Genomic DNA, 19,783 nt, shown 5'->3' with positions numbered 1-19,783 from the left:
AACCGGCCGGTTTAATCAGAAGAGTTGTGTCGCTAGTTTTTAAGCCGAAATTTCCCGGTTTTCTTCGGGTCACAAAGGCTTGGGTTTTGTTAAATACCGGAGGCATCCGGTTTCAAAATATCTTGGACCAACAAAAGTTTTATTACAAACGCTTAAAACGTTATGCGTTAAGAGATCGCCCAAACACAAAAAGTAGCGTTCGTGAAGCTAGATCAAACGCGCCACGTCACTGAAGACATGTCAATAAAACGCGTCACAAGCCCAGTGATCACATGTCACCAAAACGCAGAACGTAGATCGTCATAAATAACATTTCAAACAACAACAAAAAATATTAATTAATAATAAATAATAAATCACCTCCTTGATAAACCCTTTATTAAAAAAAAACATTTTAATTTATCTTTCCTTGGATCATCGTCTTCCTCCTCCAGGTTCTCAGATCCTCAAATCGAGAAGAACCATTCAGGTTAGCTCAAACCGATCTTCAACTGTGTAAATTTGCGATTTTTACAAGGATTGCTTCCGTTTCGGATCGAAAGTTTGGATTTTTTTATCTCAGATCTTTGGAATTTGATCTGAATGCTTAGCTCAATTGCCTCTCTTTACATTTAGATTCATATTCTTACTTTGGATATTTTTATGATAATTGCAGTGAGTTTGTTGTTGGAGAAGGAGGAGTAAGGCTAAGATGGTGAAGATGACATTGATAGCTCGTGTCACTGACGGGTTGCCTCTAGCTGAGGGTCTTGACGATGGGCGTGACTTGCCAGATTCCGACATGTATAAGCAACAGGTCAAGGCTTTGTTTAAGAATCTCTCCAGAGGTCATAACGAAGCTTCAAGAATGTCTGTTGAAACTGGCCCCTATATCTTCCAGTATCCTTTAACATCTCTTACTTACTTATTGATTGATAGACTTAATCTTAATGTTTGATTCAGAGTAGTTGCATCTGTTACGTCTTTTGAACTATACTATCATTGCTTTTGGCAGCCTCGTAAACTATGAAACGTTTCAATGCTATTGTATTATTGATTTTCTTGAAATCAAGAACAAGTATCTATGCTATTCCTTGACCAGAGAACTTTAGTTACATCATAGAAGGACGTGTTTGCTACTTGACAATGTGTGACCGCTCTTACCCTAAGAAACTCGCCTTTCAATACCTGGAGGATCTCAAGAATGAGTTTGAACGTGTCAATGGGCCTAACATTGAAACAGCTGCTCGACCTTATGCCTTTATTAAGTTTGGTATGTGTGTACTGTTGATTCTCTTCTGTATTCATCAGTATCATGGAAACATAGCTTCCTTGGTTTCTAACTCTCTTTTCTTTTTTTTTGTTGTAGATACTTTCATTCAGAAAACGAAGAAACTGTACCAAGACACTCGTACGCAACGGAATATTGCTAAGCTGAATGATGAGCTCTATGAGGTTCATCAAATAATGACGAGGAATGTGCAGGAAGTCCTTGGTGTTGGTGAAAAGCTGGACCGTAAGCAGCCCCATCTATTCTTTCTCCTGTGATCAGTCAGTTAGTTGTGTACATTTGTTGTAATTAGGAGAGTGATATGCTAATCATGTACCGTTTCCTCTTCTTGTTTTGTTAATGCAGAGGTGAGCGAGATGTCGAGCCGGCTAACATCTGAATCTCGTATATATGCTGACAAGGCTAAAGATTTGAACCGTCAGGTTAGTATATGATTGTACACAATGCAACATAGGTCGCACGTTTTGAGATGCTCCTTATTTCTTATGATCATGTTTTAGTTTATAGCTCAAGTTTGTTGCATATGGTTCTGAAACATTTGGTTTGGTGAACTAGGCTTTGATCAGGAAGTGGGCACCAGTTGCCATCGTGCTTGGGGTCGTGTTCCTTCTGTTCTGGGTCAAGAACAAGCTATGGTAAAGAAAGGAGGAACCTCAGGCTAGACTTCTCCGGACATATATCGACCGGCACCAAAAAATCTCTTTTTTTTTGAAGTGAAACATTGACACCCATTTTGTACTTCTGTAGTAATGCAAACTTTATGAGACTAGTCATATGAATCATCCATCAATACACCTTTTTAAACCTTGATTTTCATTTTATAAGTTTCTTCAAATCAAACCAAACTCCAACTAACCAGAACTGTGTTTTGCTTTCATTACATATTACTACCAGAAATGAATACACAGATCCACAAAACTGTTTAGCGTGTATGTGATGTCAAGTGTCTTTGGACATCTTGTGGACCTGCCAAACCTAACGTTGAAGTGTTCTTCAACTCATCTGAAAGCTGCAATGCCCTCTGAAACTCTCCTGGCTTTTTCAGACAATCGATCAATGCTCTGTAGATATAAACCGATGGTCGAATCTCCCGCTGTAAAAGCCTCAACTACTCCTTTGTGTTCCCTGATCGACCCAAACTGTCTATCACTGCGGTATAACTAAGCAAATCAGGCTCCATTCCACACTTTCCTCAACCCTACTGTGTTGTATGTAATGATGTTAAGAGACACATCGCAGTCTTCTTTCATCGATGACAACAACATGAGCATCTCATTCACTAGGCCAGCTCGTCCCAAGATATATCCAAAACAGAGTTGTATGTGATCACATCTGTTTTACACTCCCATTCTTTCATCTCCTCAAGTATCATAAGCCCCTTGTCTATCTGTCGAGACTCGGCAATGCAAGGATGGTTCTTTTTATTACTATTAACCTACACAGAAGAGAAGACTCGGACACTTCTTTGAGAAGACTCAACAAGTTACGCAATCATCAGTCACTTATGGACGTGGTTGTGGGTTATCTTTTCATTTTCTCATTAGTCATTACAGATTCCCACGCTAAACCCACATGTATTTGGTGCTAAAACACGTTTCTACAAGACCTCTCTATCCTTGTGTGAAGTCTGCTTATGACAAATAATCACAAAGCATATAAATTAATAAACAAAGGTAGGTGGCTCCCAAGGCAGAATTTTTATTTTAAAGGTTTTCACCATCGAACTTGAGTAGCAGAAATATTTACAAAGCCAATGCCTTCAAAAACTACAAAGGTCTTTTTTTTTTAGTAGTTAGGAAACACCATTAAAAAGATAAAAGTAACTGCGCCACCATTTCTACCACGACTCGTTTTTGACACAAACCCTTCCAGAAACTTACAAACAACACTTGGAGACACAGATTGTTCACATAAAGCCAACTAAAAACGATACGCCCAAACGTGTGTTTAGGCTGCTTCTGCAAATCCAACCTGTGCTTTTCCAAAGTCAAACACGGTGTGGTATTTGCCCATGAATACATCTCCCAAGATCCTGTTACATTTTACCACCATGCTTCAGGTTAGAAAGAGAAAGAAAGAGAAGACTTTGTGATGCAGTGTAGAAAAAATATTTACCAGAGAGGTCCACGTGGTGGTGCAACGTCGAGTGCAATAAAGCCACTGATGCACTGTGCTGCAGCTCCCTCACCAACCTTCAGAATATACTGTTCACACCACAACATCATCAAGAGGTTAGAATGGGACTACTATTCAGGTGACAACTACGAGATTATAAATCATGTTCTCAATCATACCTCATGTGGAGCAAGATCAAAGACTTTGCCTCCAATGGTGAGCGAAACAGTGGGCATGGTCGAGAGTTGTGCACAGTCCACTGCAGACTCTCCCATTGGGCTGGGAATACGCTCGCATAGCTGTTCGAAAAAAAAAGCAACAGTAGCAAATAAACAGGATCAGAACAAGAATGGTTCAACAGATTTATTAATAAAAAATACTGCAACAGAATCTTGTTGTTGTACCTCATTGACGTAGTCCAATATGCTTTCTTGAGTCATGTTCTGCCTCAACTGGCTCTGAATCCAAACAACTGCCATCTCACATGCAGAACACCCGGCATCTCCAACACCGTTAGACAATTTGGCGTTTTCCTTGTCAACCACAGACTCAATGCCCATACTGAACGACAAATAAGAATTATAGTAAGCAAAGAGTCGATCAATAAGAAAAAAAACAAGATAAGGAATATATTGGACTTAATTGCAATCTCTTCACAGAATAAAGCTTCTCTATATCATTAACGAACCCATTGGAAATTTACCTGACACCACGTCTACCATCGAAAGTGCACAGACCAATCTGCGAGCAGATTTTCTTCGGCTGGGTCTGCAATCCGAAACGGGACCAGTAAGTTAATTTCATTACATAACAAGAGCGTCAGCATATTATTTGTCACACTATATTTTATTAGGTAGACAATTTCGCATACTTACTTCAGACAAAAGCAGATCCAAGATGGTCTGCCCGTACTGATCTACGACAGTCTTGCACTGCTGGCTGGCAACTCCAGATGCTCCAATAGCATGGTTTATCATGGTGATTATAGTCTACGCAAAAGAAACAAAAATAAGAGTGTAATACTACCAATACTACACTTAAGAAACCACTAGAACCCCTTTAAATTCTTGCTTACTGTTGGACCGGCAAGCAAAGATGTTCCAGAATCTGCTATAGCAGAGCAGCCACTTTCGCAGTATCCTGTATAACAAAAAAAAATAATCAGATCCAGTTGTTGCCAGTAAACACAAAACAGTTGAACATTTTCAAATTTGTAAGGAAAAGCTACATATATTATACAGAAGAAGTATAGTAGTGTTAAACATACCAGTGGGTGCACCGCCAATGAGAACATCACCCATATCAAACTATAACACACACAAAAGGCTTGAGTTAGACCATTGGAAGATGTTTTCGAGAAACCAAGAAAAGAAAGTAATATATATATATAACAAACCTGCCAGTAACCCTTTTGTGTCACAGGGACATAAGTATGTTGTCCCTTGAAATGTTTTGGATCAACACCTCCAAACACAAGTTCACCACCTTCTTCATCCTCAGCGTTACGGTTAAGCCAGAATGAAAACACCGGCTCCTTGATGAGGCCTTGCTTGAGCATGTTGTACCTGTAAAAACAAGACATTTTGGCATGAGATAAACACTACAAGAATGTAGTAAACTCAACCCAATCAAGAGACGAAATCATACCAAACAGGAGCGGCATTTCCAACAGAGATCTCTTGGAATCCAAGACCAAGGATACCATCAAACTTAGCTACAACAAATGTCAAACCAGGCTCCTTGGTTGCCTCAATAAACTCCTGATAAGATAGAGAATGTTAAGGAGGAAGATCAGCGATGTAGAATAAATGAGTGCTAAGAGCTTTGAGTAGGGTAGGATAGATAGCTAACCTGATCCTTGACAACTAAATCGCCAACCGTAACGGCGTCATTACTAAAGAAACCAGCAATAGCCCCAGTTCCGTAATGAATTGCGGCGGATTTTCCTGCATCAAAGACGAGCAATTCAGTTATAAGTTCACAGCTCACATCAGCAATGATGTTGCATCTTATAACAAAGGTGAGAAACACACAGCACATAAAGTCGAATTTAAGAGGCTAAAATGGATTGTCAGAGAGAGAGAACAAACCATTCTTCTCATATGTGCTTGAACGCGAAGACTTGTACTTGGGATGCAAAAGACATGCAATCTACACAACGGACAGAACACAATAAATTATCTTCTCAAATGTATCTCGACCACAGCTAGCAATTATAGACCAAATGTTACTCACCGAGAAATAGCACTTTGATGATGGCACCCAGAGGTTAGAGCTTCCGGTATCAAACACCACGGTGAACTTCTGCGGTGGAGTACCAATAGCGATCTCACCGTAGTACTGAGCGTCCAAGTAATTCTTCAGCGTGACAATGTCAGCATCTCCCGAGTCTCCAAGGTTGTAAGCTCTCGGGGGATTTTCTTCGTGGGAACCAAACGCACGTGCAGAAAGATGGATTTGAGGATCCGACTTGAGTTTCTTCAGGCCGACTCTGACGGTCCCATCATTGCGCTCAGCAGAGGCAGAAAGAAACAGCAGGAACGTCACAACGAGTGACACAGCAACCGTTCTAGTGTATATTCCCATTTCACCTATTCATTGACAAAAAAAAAAAGTAAGTTAGGCAACCATGTTTAAAATACCATAAAAGTCAACAAGAATCTATATAATAAAAATAATAATTATATTGAATGAATAGACTTTTATTTGGTCGGTTCAAACAGATAAAGATTGACAAGGTAACACGCATCATCTTAGCAACCAAGCAAACACTAGCGTGGAAGATATAAATAAAATAAAATAAAAACTTTATTGACTTTGCAAATGATAAAGACGTTTATTGAATTTTTATGTTGTACGCTATACAAAAATTGTTACTGAGAATTACAACAAAGCCATAGAAACACCAGCATCACCAAAATAGGAAAGATCGTTCAATCTGACAAAGAATTATAAAAGGAAACAATCCTAATTGCATTATAACTGAAGGAATCACAAGAAACTTGAAATGGTAACAATCGATTACACGACGATACAATGAACAGTACGATTGCATGATCAAACTCAGTCAAAAGCACTACACCGATCGAGCAAGACTACTACCGAAAACCAAAATTAACCACGAATCAAGGAAACATAATCAAATCGAATCTACTAATCAGAGTATATACAGAGCCGGATATAGCTAATAGTAAGAGAATCGATAACGAAGATGACTCTAATACAAGAGAATCGATGGATTTCGAAGGAGAACTCACCGAAGCTATGGCACGAGAATCTCAGGAAATTGAGGGGAAATGAATTTTACGATGAAGAATAAAACGAGGAGAGGTGGTTACATTTATTGAAGGAGAAAAGATGACTGTGACGAGAGAATATGCTAAATTAACAGAGCTGTGCCGTAAATAAACAATGACAGCGGGGCCCACTGATGTAATCGCGTCAAAAGAAAAAGAAAGAGATATTTCTTGAAGAATCAGTTTTCTATATTGGCCGTTGGATTAAGATATAGTGAACGATCAGATTATTATCGTTGACGAGTGGATAGGAAGGCCTAACGTAGCGAGTATTAAAAATTAGCGAAACCTAATCGCGTGCTTACGGATTTAGAGTGGACTACCTGTTCTTCCAGAATCTTAGCCGTTGATTGAGATGACTAACGTGTCGACTCGAAGGGTTTTCTTTGTGCAATCTCCTCTAAAGCCCAATTAAAGTAGGACTTATGTTTATATTGGGCCTGTTGGAAGCCCAATTACTGTCTCCAAATTATTCATTTGAATAGTAGAGCAACCTTTTTTTTGTTCACTGAATAGTAGAGCAACCTAAAATAAATTAACATGTGAAGGTTGATTCTTAACAAGACATTATAAGCTTACTCAACACTTCACACCACTAAACTATAGTCTCTTAATTAAAGATATGCCATAAACTCAAAAATAAAAAAATCTAAATAATGTCTCCACTTCACTCTTACTCCATGTTCTTCTCCATTCTCATGATCATCCTTCTTCAATCATCATTCATCACCAATAATGTACAAGCAATGCACATTAACATACTATTTTGTGTTCTATTTGTAAATCCCTCATTTGCTACTAAGTCTTTGTTTAGTCTCTGTGTTAATAATGCTACTCATTTTTAGCTCCATATTTTTTTATTAAAAAAAATTCCATAATTTGTAAACCTATTGTGTAAATATAAACAAACAAACAAAAAATTGTATACAACCGAACAATTTGTGGTTATCAGAAACGGTGACGGCGATTTCAGCGGCCGGAGCTATTGGATTTGGAGGTGGAATCTTTTGGTACTTGAGGAGTGAGAGCCAATTCCAAAGCTCCTATCACTTGTGGAGTTCAAAGCAATGAGAACAGAATCTTCTAAAAGCATTAAAACATATATACTATTAAAGCAGAATCCTATTGTCATAATTACCTTAGGGGCATGTTTCCTTCACTAACATTGCATGTTTCATTAAGGACAATTAAGTAATATTAATAACAAATCTATATTGGGTCATTATTTTTGGATCCAGCTCAAATCAAATCTCTCTTGGGCCATTTGGGCCTATTAAAAAATCAGATTTAATTTTCACTTTTTTTTCCTTTGGGCCATTGAGTCCAAGTTCAAATAATTTTTTTTCAACTATTCTTAATTATTATTTTTTTCTTTTCTTAATATAATTTAAGCATTCATAAAAATAATTAAATTTTTTTATTGAAAAGTATAAATCTTTATTAAAAGTATATAATTTTTTAATTAAAATATTAACCCCATAATAAAATTAATTTATCAGAGTTATACCAACTTAATTCATTAAAAAATAAAGTTTATTTTTTTAACATAAATAGTCATTTAAAATGAAATCGATAAATAAAGATAAATTTTTAAGTCTTTTATAAAATAAAACACAAATATAGGAAAATATGACATTTACTAAATATTTATCAATTGAAAAAATAATAATAATAAACCCGTGCTTTGAAAGCGCGGGTCAAAATCTAGTGTTTTTTAAAGGCAAAGCATGATCACATTCTTTTCTTCTGTTTCATTCCTTTTTTTTTCTCTTTTATTCTTATCTTTAATTTTGTGCATACTAAAGTTTGGGATAAAAAGAATTTTGTATATTTTGTTGCCTTTTTTTCTTTTCGTAATTCGTTTTTGTTTCCGACACTTTATAGTAGAGATCTTGATTCGGTCAGTTTAAAAAAAAAAGGTAAACATGATTCAGTGCGTTGACATAATAAGAACAAAAGATACACTGTAAACAAAAAAAGAAGGTTACACTGTTAGCTCATGGCTGCGGTGAGCTTTATATAATAAGATATTTTCGTCATTCTTCATTTCCATCGAAACGCAGCGTATAACACGTCTCCGTCATTCTCTTCCACAAAACTGTGACCAGAGAGTGTGATTAAAAAAAAAAAAAGCTATCAGCTTTCGATGAACAATCTCGAAAACGAAGACAAGCACACGAACGAGCCATCAAGACACGCGGCGGAACCGGCTATGTCAGCGGCGGCAATAGATGGCGTGGCGGCTTTGCGATCGGTGTTTCAGCGGGTGAACCAGGCGGCGGAGAAAGCGGGCCGCGCGTCGGATCGGATACGGGTCATAGCGGTGAGCAAGACGAAGCCAGTTTCTCTGATTCGTCAAGTGTACGACGCGGGTCAGAGGTCTTTTGGGGAGAACTACGTGCAGGAGATCATTGAGAAGGCCCCACAGGTTCGAATCAGTTTGAAAGTTTGAATCTTTTTGGTACTATTTGGATTTAAAAAAGTCTGATCTTTTTTTTTTCTTTTTGTGATTTGAAATTTTGTAGCTTCCTGAAGATATAGAGTGGCATTTCATTGGGAATCTGCAGAGTAACAAAGTGAAGCCTTTGCTAAGTAAGTGTTGTTGTTGGTTCATTGGTTTTGAGACTACTTCTGGTTTGCATTGATATACTAAGCTGAGTTCTGTGATTCGTTTATACTGAGTTTCTATGTATGTGTTTGATATGTTCTGGTCTTGATTCTTTGATTTGTTTGATCAGCTGGAGTGCCTAACCTTGTGATGGTGGAAAGTGTGGACGATGAGAAGGTAAATATTCTCATTGTGTATATAGTAGGAGTAGAGTTTATTGATTTGTAGCGTTCTTTCGAGGTCTTAAAGGAGGTAACAAGACTGTAGATAGTGGAATATGTAGAATGAGGTCTCAATCGTTTGTTGAATCTTTTCTGTATAATTGGATGGCAATGTTGTGGGTTAGTGGATATGAGTATGAGTAGAGATGCATTGAGAGTTAATTAAACATCTTCTGGAGATACAATGGCATAGGGGGCTCTTTAGAGATTCGAATTTTATGAGGACTCAGCCTTGTAACTTGCTTCTAAGTTGTTATGCCTCTCTCAAACTAGAGAAAACATCAGGAACATGCATCTGACATACGCTGGTTATCTCATTTACTTCGTAGATTGCAAACATGCTTGATCGTGTGGTTGGGAACATCGGAAGAAAGCCTCTGAAGGTCTTGGTCCAAGTGAATACCAGTGGCGAAGAGTGTAAGAATCTGAGAATCTCCAACTTTTTCTTCGCATCCAACTCAAATGTTTCCATTCCAACGTCTCTTTACATGACCATCTCACCGATACTTGCAGCGAAATTCGGCGTGGAGCCCTCTGGATGCGTAGGACTAGCAAAGCACGTGAAGGAAGCCTGCTCGAACCTTGAGTTTTCTGGTTTGATGACGATAGGGATGGCTGATTACACTTCAACCCCAGAGAACTTCAAGGTTTATATAATCTGAATGGAAATCTAAAGAAACGTTTGGTAATATCACGGGAACACTAACCAAAAAGAGGCTCTCTTTTGTATCACATTGTATGTGTAGATGCTTGCGAAATGCAGAAGTGAAGTGTGTGAGGCGCTTGGAATACCTGAGGAGCAATGTGAGCTATCCATGGGGATGTCCGGTGACTTTGAATTAGCCGTAAGTTTCTGATCAACACCATGTTGTCAATTAAGTACAGAACACTGAGTTCTACTCAAAATGCTAAAAAGAGTTTTCTTTGTTTTTTGATTTGCAGATTGAACTGGGAAGCACAAATGTGAGAATAGGATCGACGATCTTCGGGGCGAGAGAGTATCCTAAGAAAAATTGAACTGCTTGCAAACACTTTGAAACCGTGATTAAAACATCAAAACCAGTTTCCAGGAAGAACAAATAAAAACTGCTGTTTTATTATTGGTGAAATGATATGTTGTAAGACATAACTAGATTTCGACCCGCGCAGGCGCGCGGGTGTACATTTTGAAAAATATGTTGATATTTGTTTTTCATGTAATTATTAAGGTTTTACAAAATGAATCCAAAGAACAGAACCGATACCGATCCAAAAATATAGTACCAAACCCGAACATAAATTGATTAAATATTCGAATTATTCAAAATTATGTTATTTAGAGAACCAAATCTGATCCGAACCGAAGTATTCGGGTACCCGAATTTATCTAAAAATAGATTTATATACTTATATATATATTAATTATTTTTAGATTTAACGTATATAAAACATTAAGAATGATACTTTTAAATTGGTTTAAATACTTGAAAATATATATATAGATAGTCAAAAGTAAATATCTGCAATAGTTAAAGTATACTCAAATCACCAAAAATACTTAAAATAATTATTGATTCCGTATCCAAAATTTTAAATCAAACCAATTGATATGTTAAGCTTAGGTATTCTGACATATGTTATTCAAATTTATAGGTAATATATTATTTTATTTATAGATTTTGAAAAATTTAAAATAGATAATGATTTAAACTTTAAAAATAATTTAAATGGGTTATCCAAACGCGAACCAAACCCGCAAAGATCCGAATCAAACTCAAACCAAAATTTAGAAACATCCTAACACGGCTTAAATCTTTGACTCCGAAAACCCGAAACACAAACCGATCAGAACCAAACCCGTATGGGTGCCCGAAATCTCATCCCTATTCATTATTATATATCGTATACTGTCATCATATAATTAATTGTATTTTATACGTACCATCATATAAGTAATCATATAATTAATAGTATTTTATACGTACCATCATATAAATAATTACATATATTATATTTATAAAACTTAATAGGAAATATAAAAACGATAATTTGAGTTGGTATTTCAAATTGGGCTTTGTATTGTATTTTTATTATATATATTGACAACATTTTTGTATAATGGTTATTGAAAAATAGTTTAGTAAAAATCCATTTTTGAATATATGTATTAGTTTTTAATCAATTTTTGATATAAATCAACTTTAAATTATTATTTTGATTTGAAATATGTGTATAAAGTTTAAATTTTGTTTTATGGTTAGTTTAGAAAAGAAAAAGTTTTAGGCGATTAGATTGACCCGTTTTTGTATATTTTAAATCTCGCCTAGATAGATAGTTTTTTATAATATGATGGACTTTTAATTTTTCCTAAAAACATAAGCCCATTACTTTTTTTTTCTTAATACTACTATCCTTGTTTCCAAACAAAATTAATTTTTTTTTAAAAGACTACAATTTATGTTTCCAAACACTCCAAATTTTTTTAATAGTCCTATTCAAGTCTCCAAACATTCCAATTTTGTACTTGAGTTTTAATAAGATAGATATTAATCAAAGCCCGTTTCTTCAGACATATTAATAGAAAATGTTTACCAAACAAAATTCGAAAGTAGTTGCTTGACCTCATGAGTGATGTTATCAATGCTATTACCTAATCTATGTGAACTCTCTGTTGCTTGACCTAGAAGATACGCACCCCTTTCTCAGTTTGTCACCTAAAACACTTTGCTTACACTGTTCCTGAGTTAAATATATCACTTATAAAGTTATGTTTTTAGACGATCCTATAAGTCCTTCCCTCACAAGGCGCATTGCGGCTCCTTCAGTGAATTTCCTTGCAAAGAGAAAGCATGGGACGGGTTTTGAGTCTGCCTTGCACCATTCTGTTCGTGATTCAGTCTCGTAATAGACATGGTCTATTTTCTGTTCCAAGAAAAAAAAAATTAATGATTACTCAAAAGTATAGATCCAATGGTTGTGATGCATATCATTAACAAAGATATAATGTACCTTTATTTCCTTTATTTGGCCAGGGCCAGAGTTCTCAAATGTGAAAGTGACGGGATGCCAAGTTTGGGTTTCATACTTTGAACCCGAAACGTTCCATACAGTATATGTCAGTGTTCTTCGTTCCATTTCACTCTCTAGTCCACGCATCTGGAAATAAAAAATGGTATAGTAACGTAATTAATACGAAACTTTTTACATGGAGAAAAGGAACAACAAACTGAAGAGATGTTTCTAAGATATGTGATTACCGTAAGCAATGTTTGCACATAGTGTTCATCAGGGATGCAGTTGCGCCGGTTCTGTCTCTGAGTTCACAAAACGACACAGGTTTAACATCACTGAAACTTTTTTTTCAAGCTGTTGATATTAATGCAAAATGCCAATGTGGAAGCATCACTTACAAAAAACAACCATGCCTCTTGAGAACCTAAAGGTGGAGCTCTCTGCAAATTGAAAGAGAAATCACCAAATCATTTGTTGTTTCTTCAGCAAAAAAGGAATCAAGAGTGGCATTGAAAACAATAATAGATACTCTGAGGTTTCGCTTAATAGTGTGATTGCAAGCAGTAACGAAACTGAATCCACATAAAAGCCTGATCTTTACCTTGCAAAATTTCTTAAAAACTGGGAATACGATACCATCATTAACAATGACCTCTGCATGACTTCTGATCACAGATATCCACTGCAATAGATAAAACAAGGATGAGATTAAAATATTCATGAACTACAACGGAACCCTTGTCCCTCTTACCCTCATGTTTAGATGTCCAGAAGAAACTAGGCTTTAAAGATCTTAGTAAGAAACCAATTCTCCAATGTTCGTTTCAAAAGCAAGATAATGAAGATACCTGGGAACCTTTACGCCATTTCTCTTCAGGTATGACAGAAGACATATTCACACTGTACCGTGTCTCTTTAGTATGAAGAAAACTGTAAATAGAGAGAAACACAGTTATCAACATCTAGAAAACTCCTCTTATATACCAGCTATCAGGCCATACAAGCCAAATGCTTCCACTAACATATTTACAAGTACTGAGAAATCTCAAAAAGTTTAGACTTGCAATCTACCTATCCACAAAACTCCTCGGTGACGAGATAATATATCTGTAAATATATCCAAAGTCATATAACGGAGCACATCTGCAAAACAGAAAGTAGAAGCAAAGTGAAGAAATAATTTTGTAATCATATATATGCTGAGTGACTCAAATGCACTAAGGTATAAGCAAAAATGCTCAGAGTGTGAGAACACAAATGAGTAAATGTATGTGTGTTCTGTACCGCACAAGTCCGCTTCTGCATTAGCTAATAGATACAGTAATTGACTAACCATGTACTGCCGACTAATCATACGCAAAATAGAGTAAAGAGACCACTGGAATGGAATATCAAATCAAGGACGAGGGAAAGCATTGGATGAGTAATAATTCTCAGAGAAGCGTACCTGTCAGAGAGAAGAACAAATCTTTGATTTGCCAGATCCTCTAAAGCAGAAGCAAACAACAATCTCTCAGCTGCAATCATGCTGGATTCTCCCCATATTACCTATTACAATAACCATGACACCCTAAGTTTAGATCCATCCACAATAATCCCTAACAATTAATAAATACCAAAAAGGCTTATCTTTTACATCTCTGCTGATACATTCTCAGGCATATAATATAAACAGATAATGAACAACACTCACCTTGATGCTATTGTTCAACTGTCGATTATAGAAATACTCTGATCTCGTGGTTTCCTCATTGAACACAAAACCAGGTACCGAATGTACATAAACAGAGTAATTCGCCTGATCAACACCCTTCAAAATCACCAAAAGCAGTAACTTTCCACATTTAGAAAACAAAACAAACCATAGACAGTGACAGGAAGCTAAATCAAATACGTAATCCTAAAAATCCCAAACCTTGAAGAAACTATCCCACAGAAAATCAAGCGGGAGATCACGCCGAGCTAAGAAAAGGAAAGCCACCTTCGGACGGTCGCCGGAGTAGTAATCACGGAGCGCGATCTCATTTCCCGCGACGGAGAGCGGCGGCGTCAATGTCGCGACGGAACGGTACTGTAGCTGGATCCTGAGGAGAGCGAGAAGGCATAGGGAGACGGAGAAAGCGATAACGAGCTTCCACCCGAGCCACACGACGCCGCGACGCGACGCCGGTTTCCTCGTCATTGAATTGTACCTCACGGAGGAAGATTTGCGATCGGCAACTCACCGTCGCCCACCGATCAACATCGTTTTTAGGGGTTTGAAGTCAGAAGGAGAGATCGAAACTGTAAAAAATTGGCGTTAGTACATTTTTGGAATTTGAGAGATAAGAAGAAGAAGACAGGAGATGATGGTAGACGGGAGTCACGTAGATTATTCTTTTATACGTCGTCGTATAAGGTAGTCCACGTACGTGTCTTAAAGTTCTGTGGGACCCCAGTATAATTACAACATCAGTAAATTATTATTCAACACCTACTTGTTTTCCACAAAAAAGAGAAGTCAACTGAGAATGTCAGAAATGGTATAATATTTGGAGATTTTATTAACATTAATCACATATATATATTCTTTAGTCAAACTTTAAATATTATACAAAAGTAATGGTTTACTATTAACATTAAAAAATTTGAAATAGTCATCACCAAAAATACCAATGTAAATATATGAGATAAAAAAAATTATTTAACCATCAAAATCCAAAAAAAAAATACATTGCCATTTCAACTTTCAAATTATACAATCAAAATTTTACAACCAGAAGGCCCAAAACAATAACTTCATAAATATTGCGAACCAAACTTTTTTTTAAAACTGGAAATAAACCAAAATTTTAAACTGAAAGATGTCATAAACAGCACAACTATTATGAGTATCCAAATTGGTCTCTCTATCACAAAACAATGCAAAGTACACTAGTAGTAGTAACTTTTCATTTTCATATACCAAAAAGGAATGGCCTTCCAATCCAACATGTCCAAAAGTAACACCCAAAAAGGGGATCATTTCCATAAGCAATCAATCCCCATGCAAGGCTTTACAATCTACAAGGCCTGCTATTACAAGGTTTGAGAACAAAAAGTCACAACATAAGTTTATGCTTCTTTTAAGCTTAAATCTGGCAATAATGTCTCCACTTCCTTCAAGGATTGTTCCACTGCGTAGATCACCATCTTCTTTACCTGTTTTTTTCATGACACAGAAAGAAGGAACAAAAGAGTAAGTAAACACCAGCCAGCAGCAACAGTTAGTTAGTAAGAACATTGATGATATTCACCTCAAGTTTGTCTTCTCTGGCTTTATGGTTCTTAGGGAGTTGTCTAAACTCTTCAGTCAAACGTAGACACTCATGTATGTTCTCTGGTGACACAAAATCAACCGCTACCTTTGTGCAAGACTGTTGCAATAACAACAACAACAAGAGTCAGTTTTATTAGTAACATATTATGAGAAAAATGTCAGTGGATAAAACAATAACCTTGAGATTCCGAACTTGATGAGGACAACCAGCAGGAATAAACACAGCTTCTCCTACCTTTTGCACAAATGTCCATGGCTCAATCCCTTAAAACACACAAACAAAAACATATGAATAAAAAGTCCATAACAACTATTTATTACAGTTACAAGCACCATACCAAACTCGGCCTTGAGTTTTCTCTTATGCTCCACGGTTAAGAACAACGTTTGGTCATGAATCGGATGATAAACCTAAACAAAAACACTCATCATCAGTCCAATAAATCAAGTCAAGACTCTGGAAAAAAAAAAAACGTTTATTATTATTATTATCACCTTAGTCACAGGAGAACAATAAGTATGTCTGAACTCCTTGCAATGCTTTCTTAAATACTCTTCAAGCTTTGGAACATCTTCTCTTCTAAATATGTCCCAAAGCGCACTCCCTGTCTCATCATGATGAAACTCATTCTCATCATTAACAGCAACAATCTCTCCTCTGTCTAAATCATTCTGATCTTGAAGCTCCTTCTCATCCTGCTGCTTGTGTTTCAGCTTCAAAGCTTCTATCGCAGAGAGCTGCTCCTTGCTAAGTGTTACTTCAGCCGTATGCATCAGAATATTTACTGCATCTGACATATCACAATGAAGCTTAGTAACCGAGTCCCCTCTCCCAAGCTCATCTGCATTCCCATACGCAATGTAAGTCTTGGGACCAAGATCAGGTTTAAGAACACCCTCAGGAAGCTTTGTAGCAATGTTGAGAACACCCGATCTAGGATCGCTGTACTCTTGGAAAGGCAACGCTGAGACGAACTCATCGCAGTGACGTGGCAAAAGGTTATCAAACTTATCCGAAGGAGGCCAGTCTTTGAGCTTAAGCATCTCAGGCCATAAGTTACCGTACGATCTCCCTTTGCTGTATCCTTCGAAGAAGTCACGAGTTTTGATCTTCACCTCGCAGTTGGCTAAAGAATCTATACACATCGCTGAGTCAACATTCTCGCATAACGCTCTCCACATCACCTTCGGCTCCCAGCTTAAACCAGCTGTGTTGTTGAGAGCGTTTCTAACGATCACTGGCTCGCCTTTGCGCCAGTGGTCTTGAAAATGGAGAAGCTCCTCTTCCTTCAGGACGTCGAAAGAATCAGGAGAGTAGAGGTTGTTGTCATTTGAACTGTTTCTCGAAGCTGCTTTCCTCATCGTACTCATCTCAAAATCAGAATCACATCTGCAGTTAGACACTGTCAGAGACTTGACGCTGCAAGAAGCTAAGAACCTCTCTGCCTTTTTCTCCAAATCTGACATCCGAGTTAACGGTAAGATACGTTTCAGCTCCAGAACACATTCACCGCAGCCGCCAAGGTCTTTAGAAGCGCATGTTATTCTCCCGTTATCATTAGCAGTCCAGTTAACAGACGGTTTATCATCATTAGCTTCATCGTCAAGAACAGAAGAGGAGCTTGGTTCTGCGTCTTCACCATGTATGTATCTGCTGCCTCTATAAACAAAATTCAACTTCAACTCCGGACGTTCTGAAAACAGCCCTCCACGGATCTCTTGGCAGCAGCTGAGGCAAAGTTCGTAAGAGCATTTTGGACAGCTTCGGTGCAAGTCAACTATTGAGGTTGCACAGTGGTTACTGCATCACCACAGATGATATACTTAAAGTAATAAAAAAAACAAGTAGCATATAGATTGTGACATAACTCTTACCAAAAGACACGCTCTTCGTTTGAGCATAGAGTCTCGGATACATCAACTTGGGAAGTCATTAGTCCTATATAGAACATAACAACATGTTAGCTTGAACCAAAGATAATATACTTCTAATTTTATTACAACCAAACGTATAAACAAAATATAGATTTTTAGTATTTTTAATAAATGAACATAGTTGCATGTAAGATAATTTTGTAACACATGTATTTCTTCGAAAGCAATTGTAAACAGTTTATATAAAAAGTTAAATTTGTTAAATATGGCATATTTATTTTTATAAAATGAGTTCCTGTTTTTTACCTAGTTAATATAGTAGCAGAAGATCTATATATACCTTGAATCTTGGCCTCGGTTTCAATCTCTTCCTCTTGCGCTTTGCATAGCTTTTTGAGGAAAGGAAGCATTGATCCAATCAAGTACTGAAGGTGATGGAATCTTTCGTTATCACCGAGCTTCCTCTTTGATGTCTGTAAGACAAAGAAGACACATATCAATCTTGAGAATCTTTACAAGAAGGAAAAAAAAAACATATAATTATGTTTATAATGCAATCATTATACCTCGATTAATCCACTTGACTGCAAACATACGTCACAGTTGCAAGTTCCACGGCAAAAAGGACATTTCTCTATGACATCATCATGGGACAAGTGAGGATACCATTTCTTGATGCATGGGAAACAATACAACTTCTCTTCACAGAAAGTGCAAATGAAAAGAAATCTTCTTTCTCCTTTGAAGCATTGATGGCAAATCGCAAGCTCTCCCAAAGCAGCCTGTGTAAGGAGAAAAACAAAGTGAGTTTCAGACAAGAATCACATAATGTAAGAACAACGTTCTTACCCTTAAACTCCTTGTCATGCTTCTGCAGTCATTGAAGTTATCGTTTTTCACATGAGAGTCTGACTCAGAACTGTTACCAGCATCTGTTGGCTCGATGAAAGGAACTAGTGACAGTTCTTGTTCTCGTTCCTCGTCTTCTTTCTTCGTTTTAGCTCTTCTTTTCACAGAGCTTCTCTGCCTCGGTTTCTTTTCATCACCATTTATTTTTTCTTTGCGTCTCTTTGCAGCTCTCTTCTCTCTTGAAGATTTGGTCTTAGCCACTCTATCTTCATCAGCAATAGACCGTTTCCGTTTCTTATTAGACACTCGCTTCAGAGATCCCACACTTCTCTCCTCTTCTTCTTCTTCTTCTTCTATGTCTGAACCACTGCTCAAACTTGTTGGCTTAACCGGTTTATCCTTCTCCGGTTTAGTCTCCATTAGACCATTATGCTTGAGATTGACTCCATTGTCAGTAACAACAGCTTCCATTTTCATCAAAACTCCACCTGCCTAAATCCAATTTCAACAACCAAAAAAAGATCAAAATTTTTAATGTTTCTGGAATCTTAAATTAACATCAAAACGAGTGTGGTTACACAGGTTGTTGAATCAATATACAGTTTATTAATAAATACCCCAATATCAGAGAAACAAAAACCAAACAGAGGAGTGACTCAAGTCATGAACAGATAAAAGAACAAAACAGGTTAGAGAGAGAGAGAGAGAGAGTAGTATCACCTGTCAGATAGAATAACACAAGACGAACACTGGACTCAGCTACACAATTTAACAGACATGATTTCAACCGAACATTGAAGAAGAAAATAAAAGGAAAAGATTTTTTTCCATTCAAAGAAGAAAGAGTTTTAATGGCAAGGAAGGTTACAAAATCTTTTTTTTTTTAAACAGTAAAAAAGAACTATTAAAGCGCCGCTTCTAAATGCATTAGCGACTGACTCGTTACGAACGAGACCGTACGTTTGATGTGAATTTGATTTGCAACGTGGCTGTTTCTAATTGGCGCTGCAGAGCCGAAGCACCGATTCGGCGTCGGTCACATCAACCAAAGCTATATGATGATTCTTTGAGTGAAAATGTTGTTTAAATACTTACCGAGTCTCGCTCACGTACACGCCAAAAGCGATGCTGATTGCGCGTGACGGTCACGTGCTTCACTCGTCCTACAGAAAGAAAGCAGGAAGATATTTTTTCTTTACCGGAATACAAAAAAAGAGACGGACTAATCCTACATTCCTACGCATGGATGCATGTTTTTAT

The 19,783-nt window shown here is 37.1% G+C and overlaps 5 protein-coding genes and 1 pseudogene across 7 annotated transcripts; 2 read left to right on the top strand and 4 right to left on the bottom strand.

The window, feature by feature from the left end:
• Positions 1–282: 282 nt before the first annotated feature.
• On the top strand, positions 283–2,080 carry LOC106362175 (25.3 kDa vesicle transport protein). The gene is made up of 6 exons (XM_013802016.3): positions 283–469; positions 656–879; positions 1,092–1,252; positions 1,349–1,495; positions 1,616–1,692; positions 1,826–2,080. The coding sequence occupies exons 2-6, from the start codon at positions 692–694 to the stop codon at positions 1,907–1,909; spliced, it is 657 nt and encodes a 218-aa protein (XP_013657470.1). The 5' UTR covers positions 283–469; positions 656–691; the 3' UTR covers positions 1,910–2,080.
• Positions 2,081–2,192: 112 nt separating this feature from the next.
• Positions 2,193–2,761, bottom strand: LOC125576974 (annotated as a pseudogene).
• A 187-nt stretch (positions 2,762–2,948) lies between these two features.
• Positions 2,949–6,814, bottom strand: LOC106362176 (aspartic proteinase A1-like). Its single transcript, XM_013802017.3, has 14 exons — positions 6,643–6,814; positions 5,621–5,976; positions 5,476–5,536; positions 5,237–5,331; positions 5,033–5,145; positions 4,782–4,950; positions 4,653–4,692; positions 4,461–4,525; positions 4,261–4,374; positions 4,089–4,153; positions 3,790–3,946; positions 3,565–3,684; positions 3,386–3,474; positions 2,949–3,302 (listed from the first exon to the last, which is right to left on the bottom strand). Exons 2-14 carry the CDS (start codon positions 5,969–5,971, stop codon positions 3,218–3,220), a joined length of 1,524 nt encoding a protein of 507 aa, XP_013657471.2. The 5' UTR covers positions 5,972–5,976; positions 6,643–6,814; the 3' UTR covers positions 2,949–3,217.
• Positions 6,815–8,732: 1,918 nt separating this feature from the next.
• LOC106382410 (pyridoxal phosphate homeostasis protein-like) lies at positions 8,733–12,061 on the top strand. Of its 2 annotated transcripts, XM_048738243.1 has the most exons (8): positions 8,734–9,109; positions 9,207–9,273; positions 9,420–9,466; positions 9,840–9,927; positions 10,024–10,157; positions 10,257–10,355; positions 10,453–10,638; positions 12,033–12,061. In XM_048738243.1, the coding sequence occupies exons 1-7, from the start codon at positions 8,828–8,830 to the stop codon at positions 10,525–10,527; spliced, it is 792 nt and encodes a 263-aa protein (XP_048594200.1). In that variant the 5' UTR covers positions 8,734–8,827; the 3' UTR covers positions 10,528–10,638; positions 12,033–12,061. The 2 variants fall into 2 exon arrangements, with proteins under 2 accessions (XP_048594199.1, XP_048594200.1); XM_048738242.1 differs by having other exon boundaries at positions 8,733–9,109; positions 9,840–10,157.
• LOC106362177 (glycosyltransferase BC10) lies at positions 12,036–14,855 on the bottom strand. The gene is made up of 10 exons (XM_013802018.3): positions 14,417–14,855; positions 14,195–14,311; positions 13,949–14,049; positions 13,573–13,644; positions 13,350–13,431; positions 13,103–13,183; positions 12,900–12,941; positions 12,747–12,803; positions 12,499–12,645; positions 12,036–12,411 (listed from the first exon to the last, which is right to left on the bottom strand). The coding sequence occupies exons 1-10, from the start codon at positions 14,681–14,683 to the stop codon at positions 12,247–12,249; spliced, it is 1,131 nt and encodes a 376-aa protein (XP_013657472.2). The 5' UTR covers positions 14,684–14,855; the 3' UTR covers positions 12,036–12,246.
• Positions 14,856–15,418: 563 nt separating this feature from the next.
• LOC106362179 (lysine-specific demethylase JMJ25) lies at positions 15,419–19,444 on the bottom strand. Of its 2 annotated transcripts, none has more exons than XM_048738240.1 (10): positions 19,244–19,444; positions 18,524–19,015; positions 18,241–18,456; positions 18,015–18,147; positions 17,675–17,738; positions 16,295–17,600; positions 16,138–16,210; positions 15,978–16,063; positions 15,777–15,896; positions 15,419–15,681 (listed from the first exon to the last, which is right to left on the bottom strand). In XM_048738240.1, exons 2-10 carry the CDS (start codon positions 18,998–19,000, stop codon positions 15,595–15,597), a joined length of 2,562 nt encoding a protein of 853 aa, XP_048594197.1. In that variant the 5' UTR covers positions 19,001–19,015; positions 19,244–19,444; the 3' UTR covers positions 15,419–15,594. The 2 variants fall into 2 exon arrangements, with proteins under 2 accessions (XP_048594197.1, XP_048594198.1); XM_048738241.1 differs by having other exon boundaries at positions 18,524–19,011; positions 19,244–19,417.
• Between the last annotated feature and the right edge of the window lie 339 nt (positions 19,445–19,783).

Source organism: Brassica napus, chromosome A8 (assembly GCF_020379485.1).
Source record: "Brassica napus cultivar Da-Ae chromosome A8, Da-Ae, whole genome shotgun sequence".
Classification (NCBI taxonomy): Eukaryota; Viridiplantae; Streptophyta; class Magnoliopsida; order Brassicales; family Brassicaceae; genus Brassica; species Brassica napus.
Note: the sequence above shows the minus strand (reverse complement) of the source record. Positions and strands in the feature narration are given on the sequence as shown.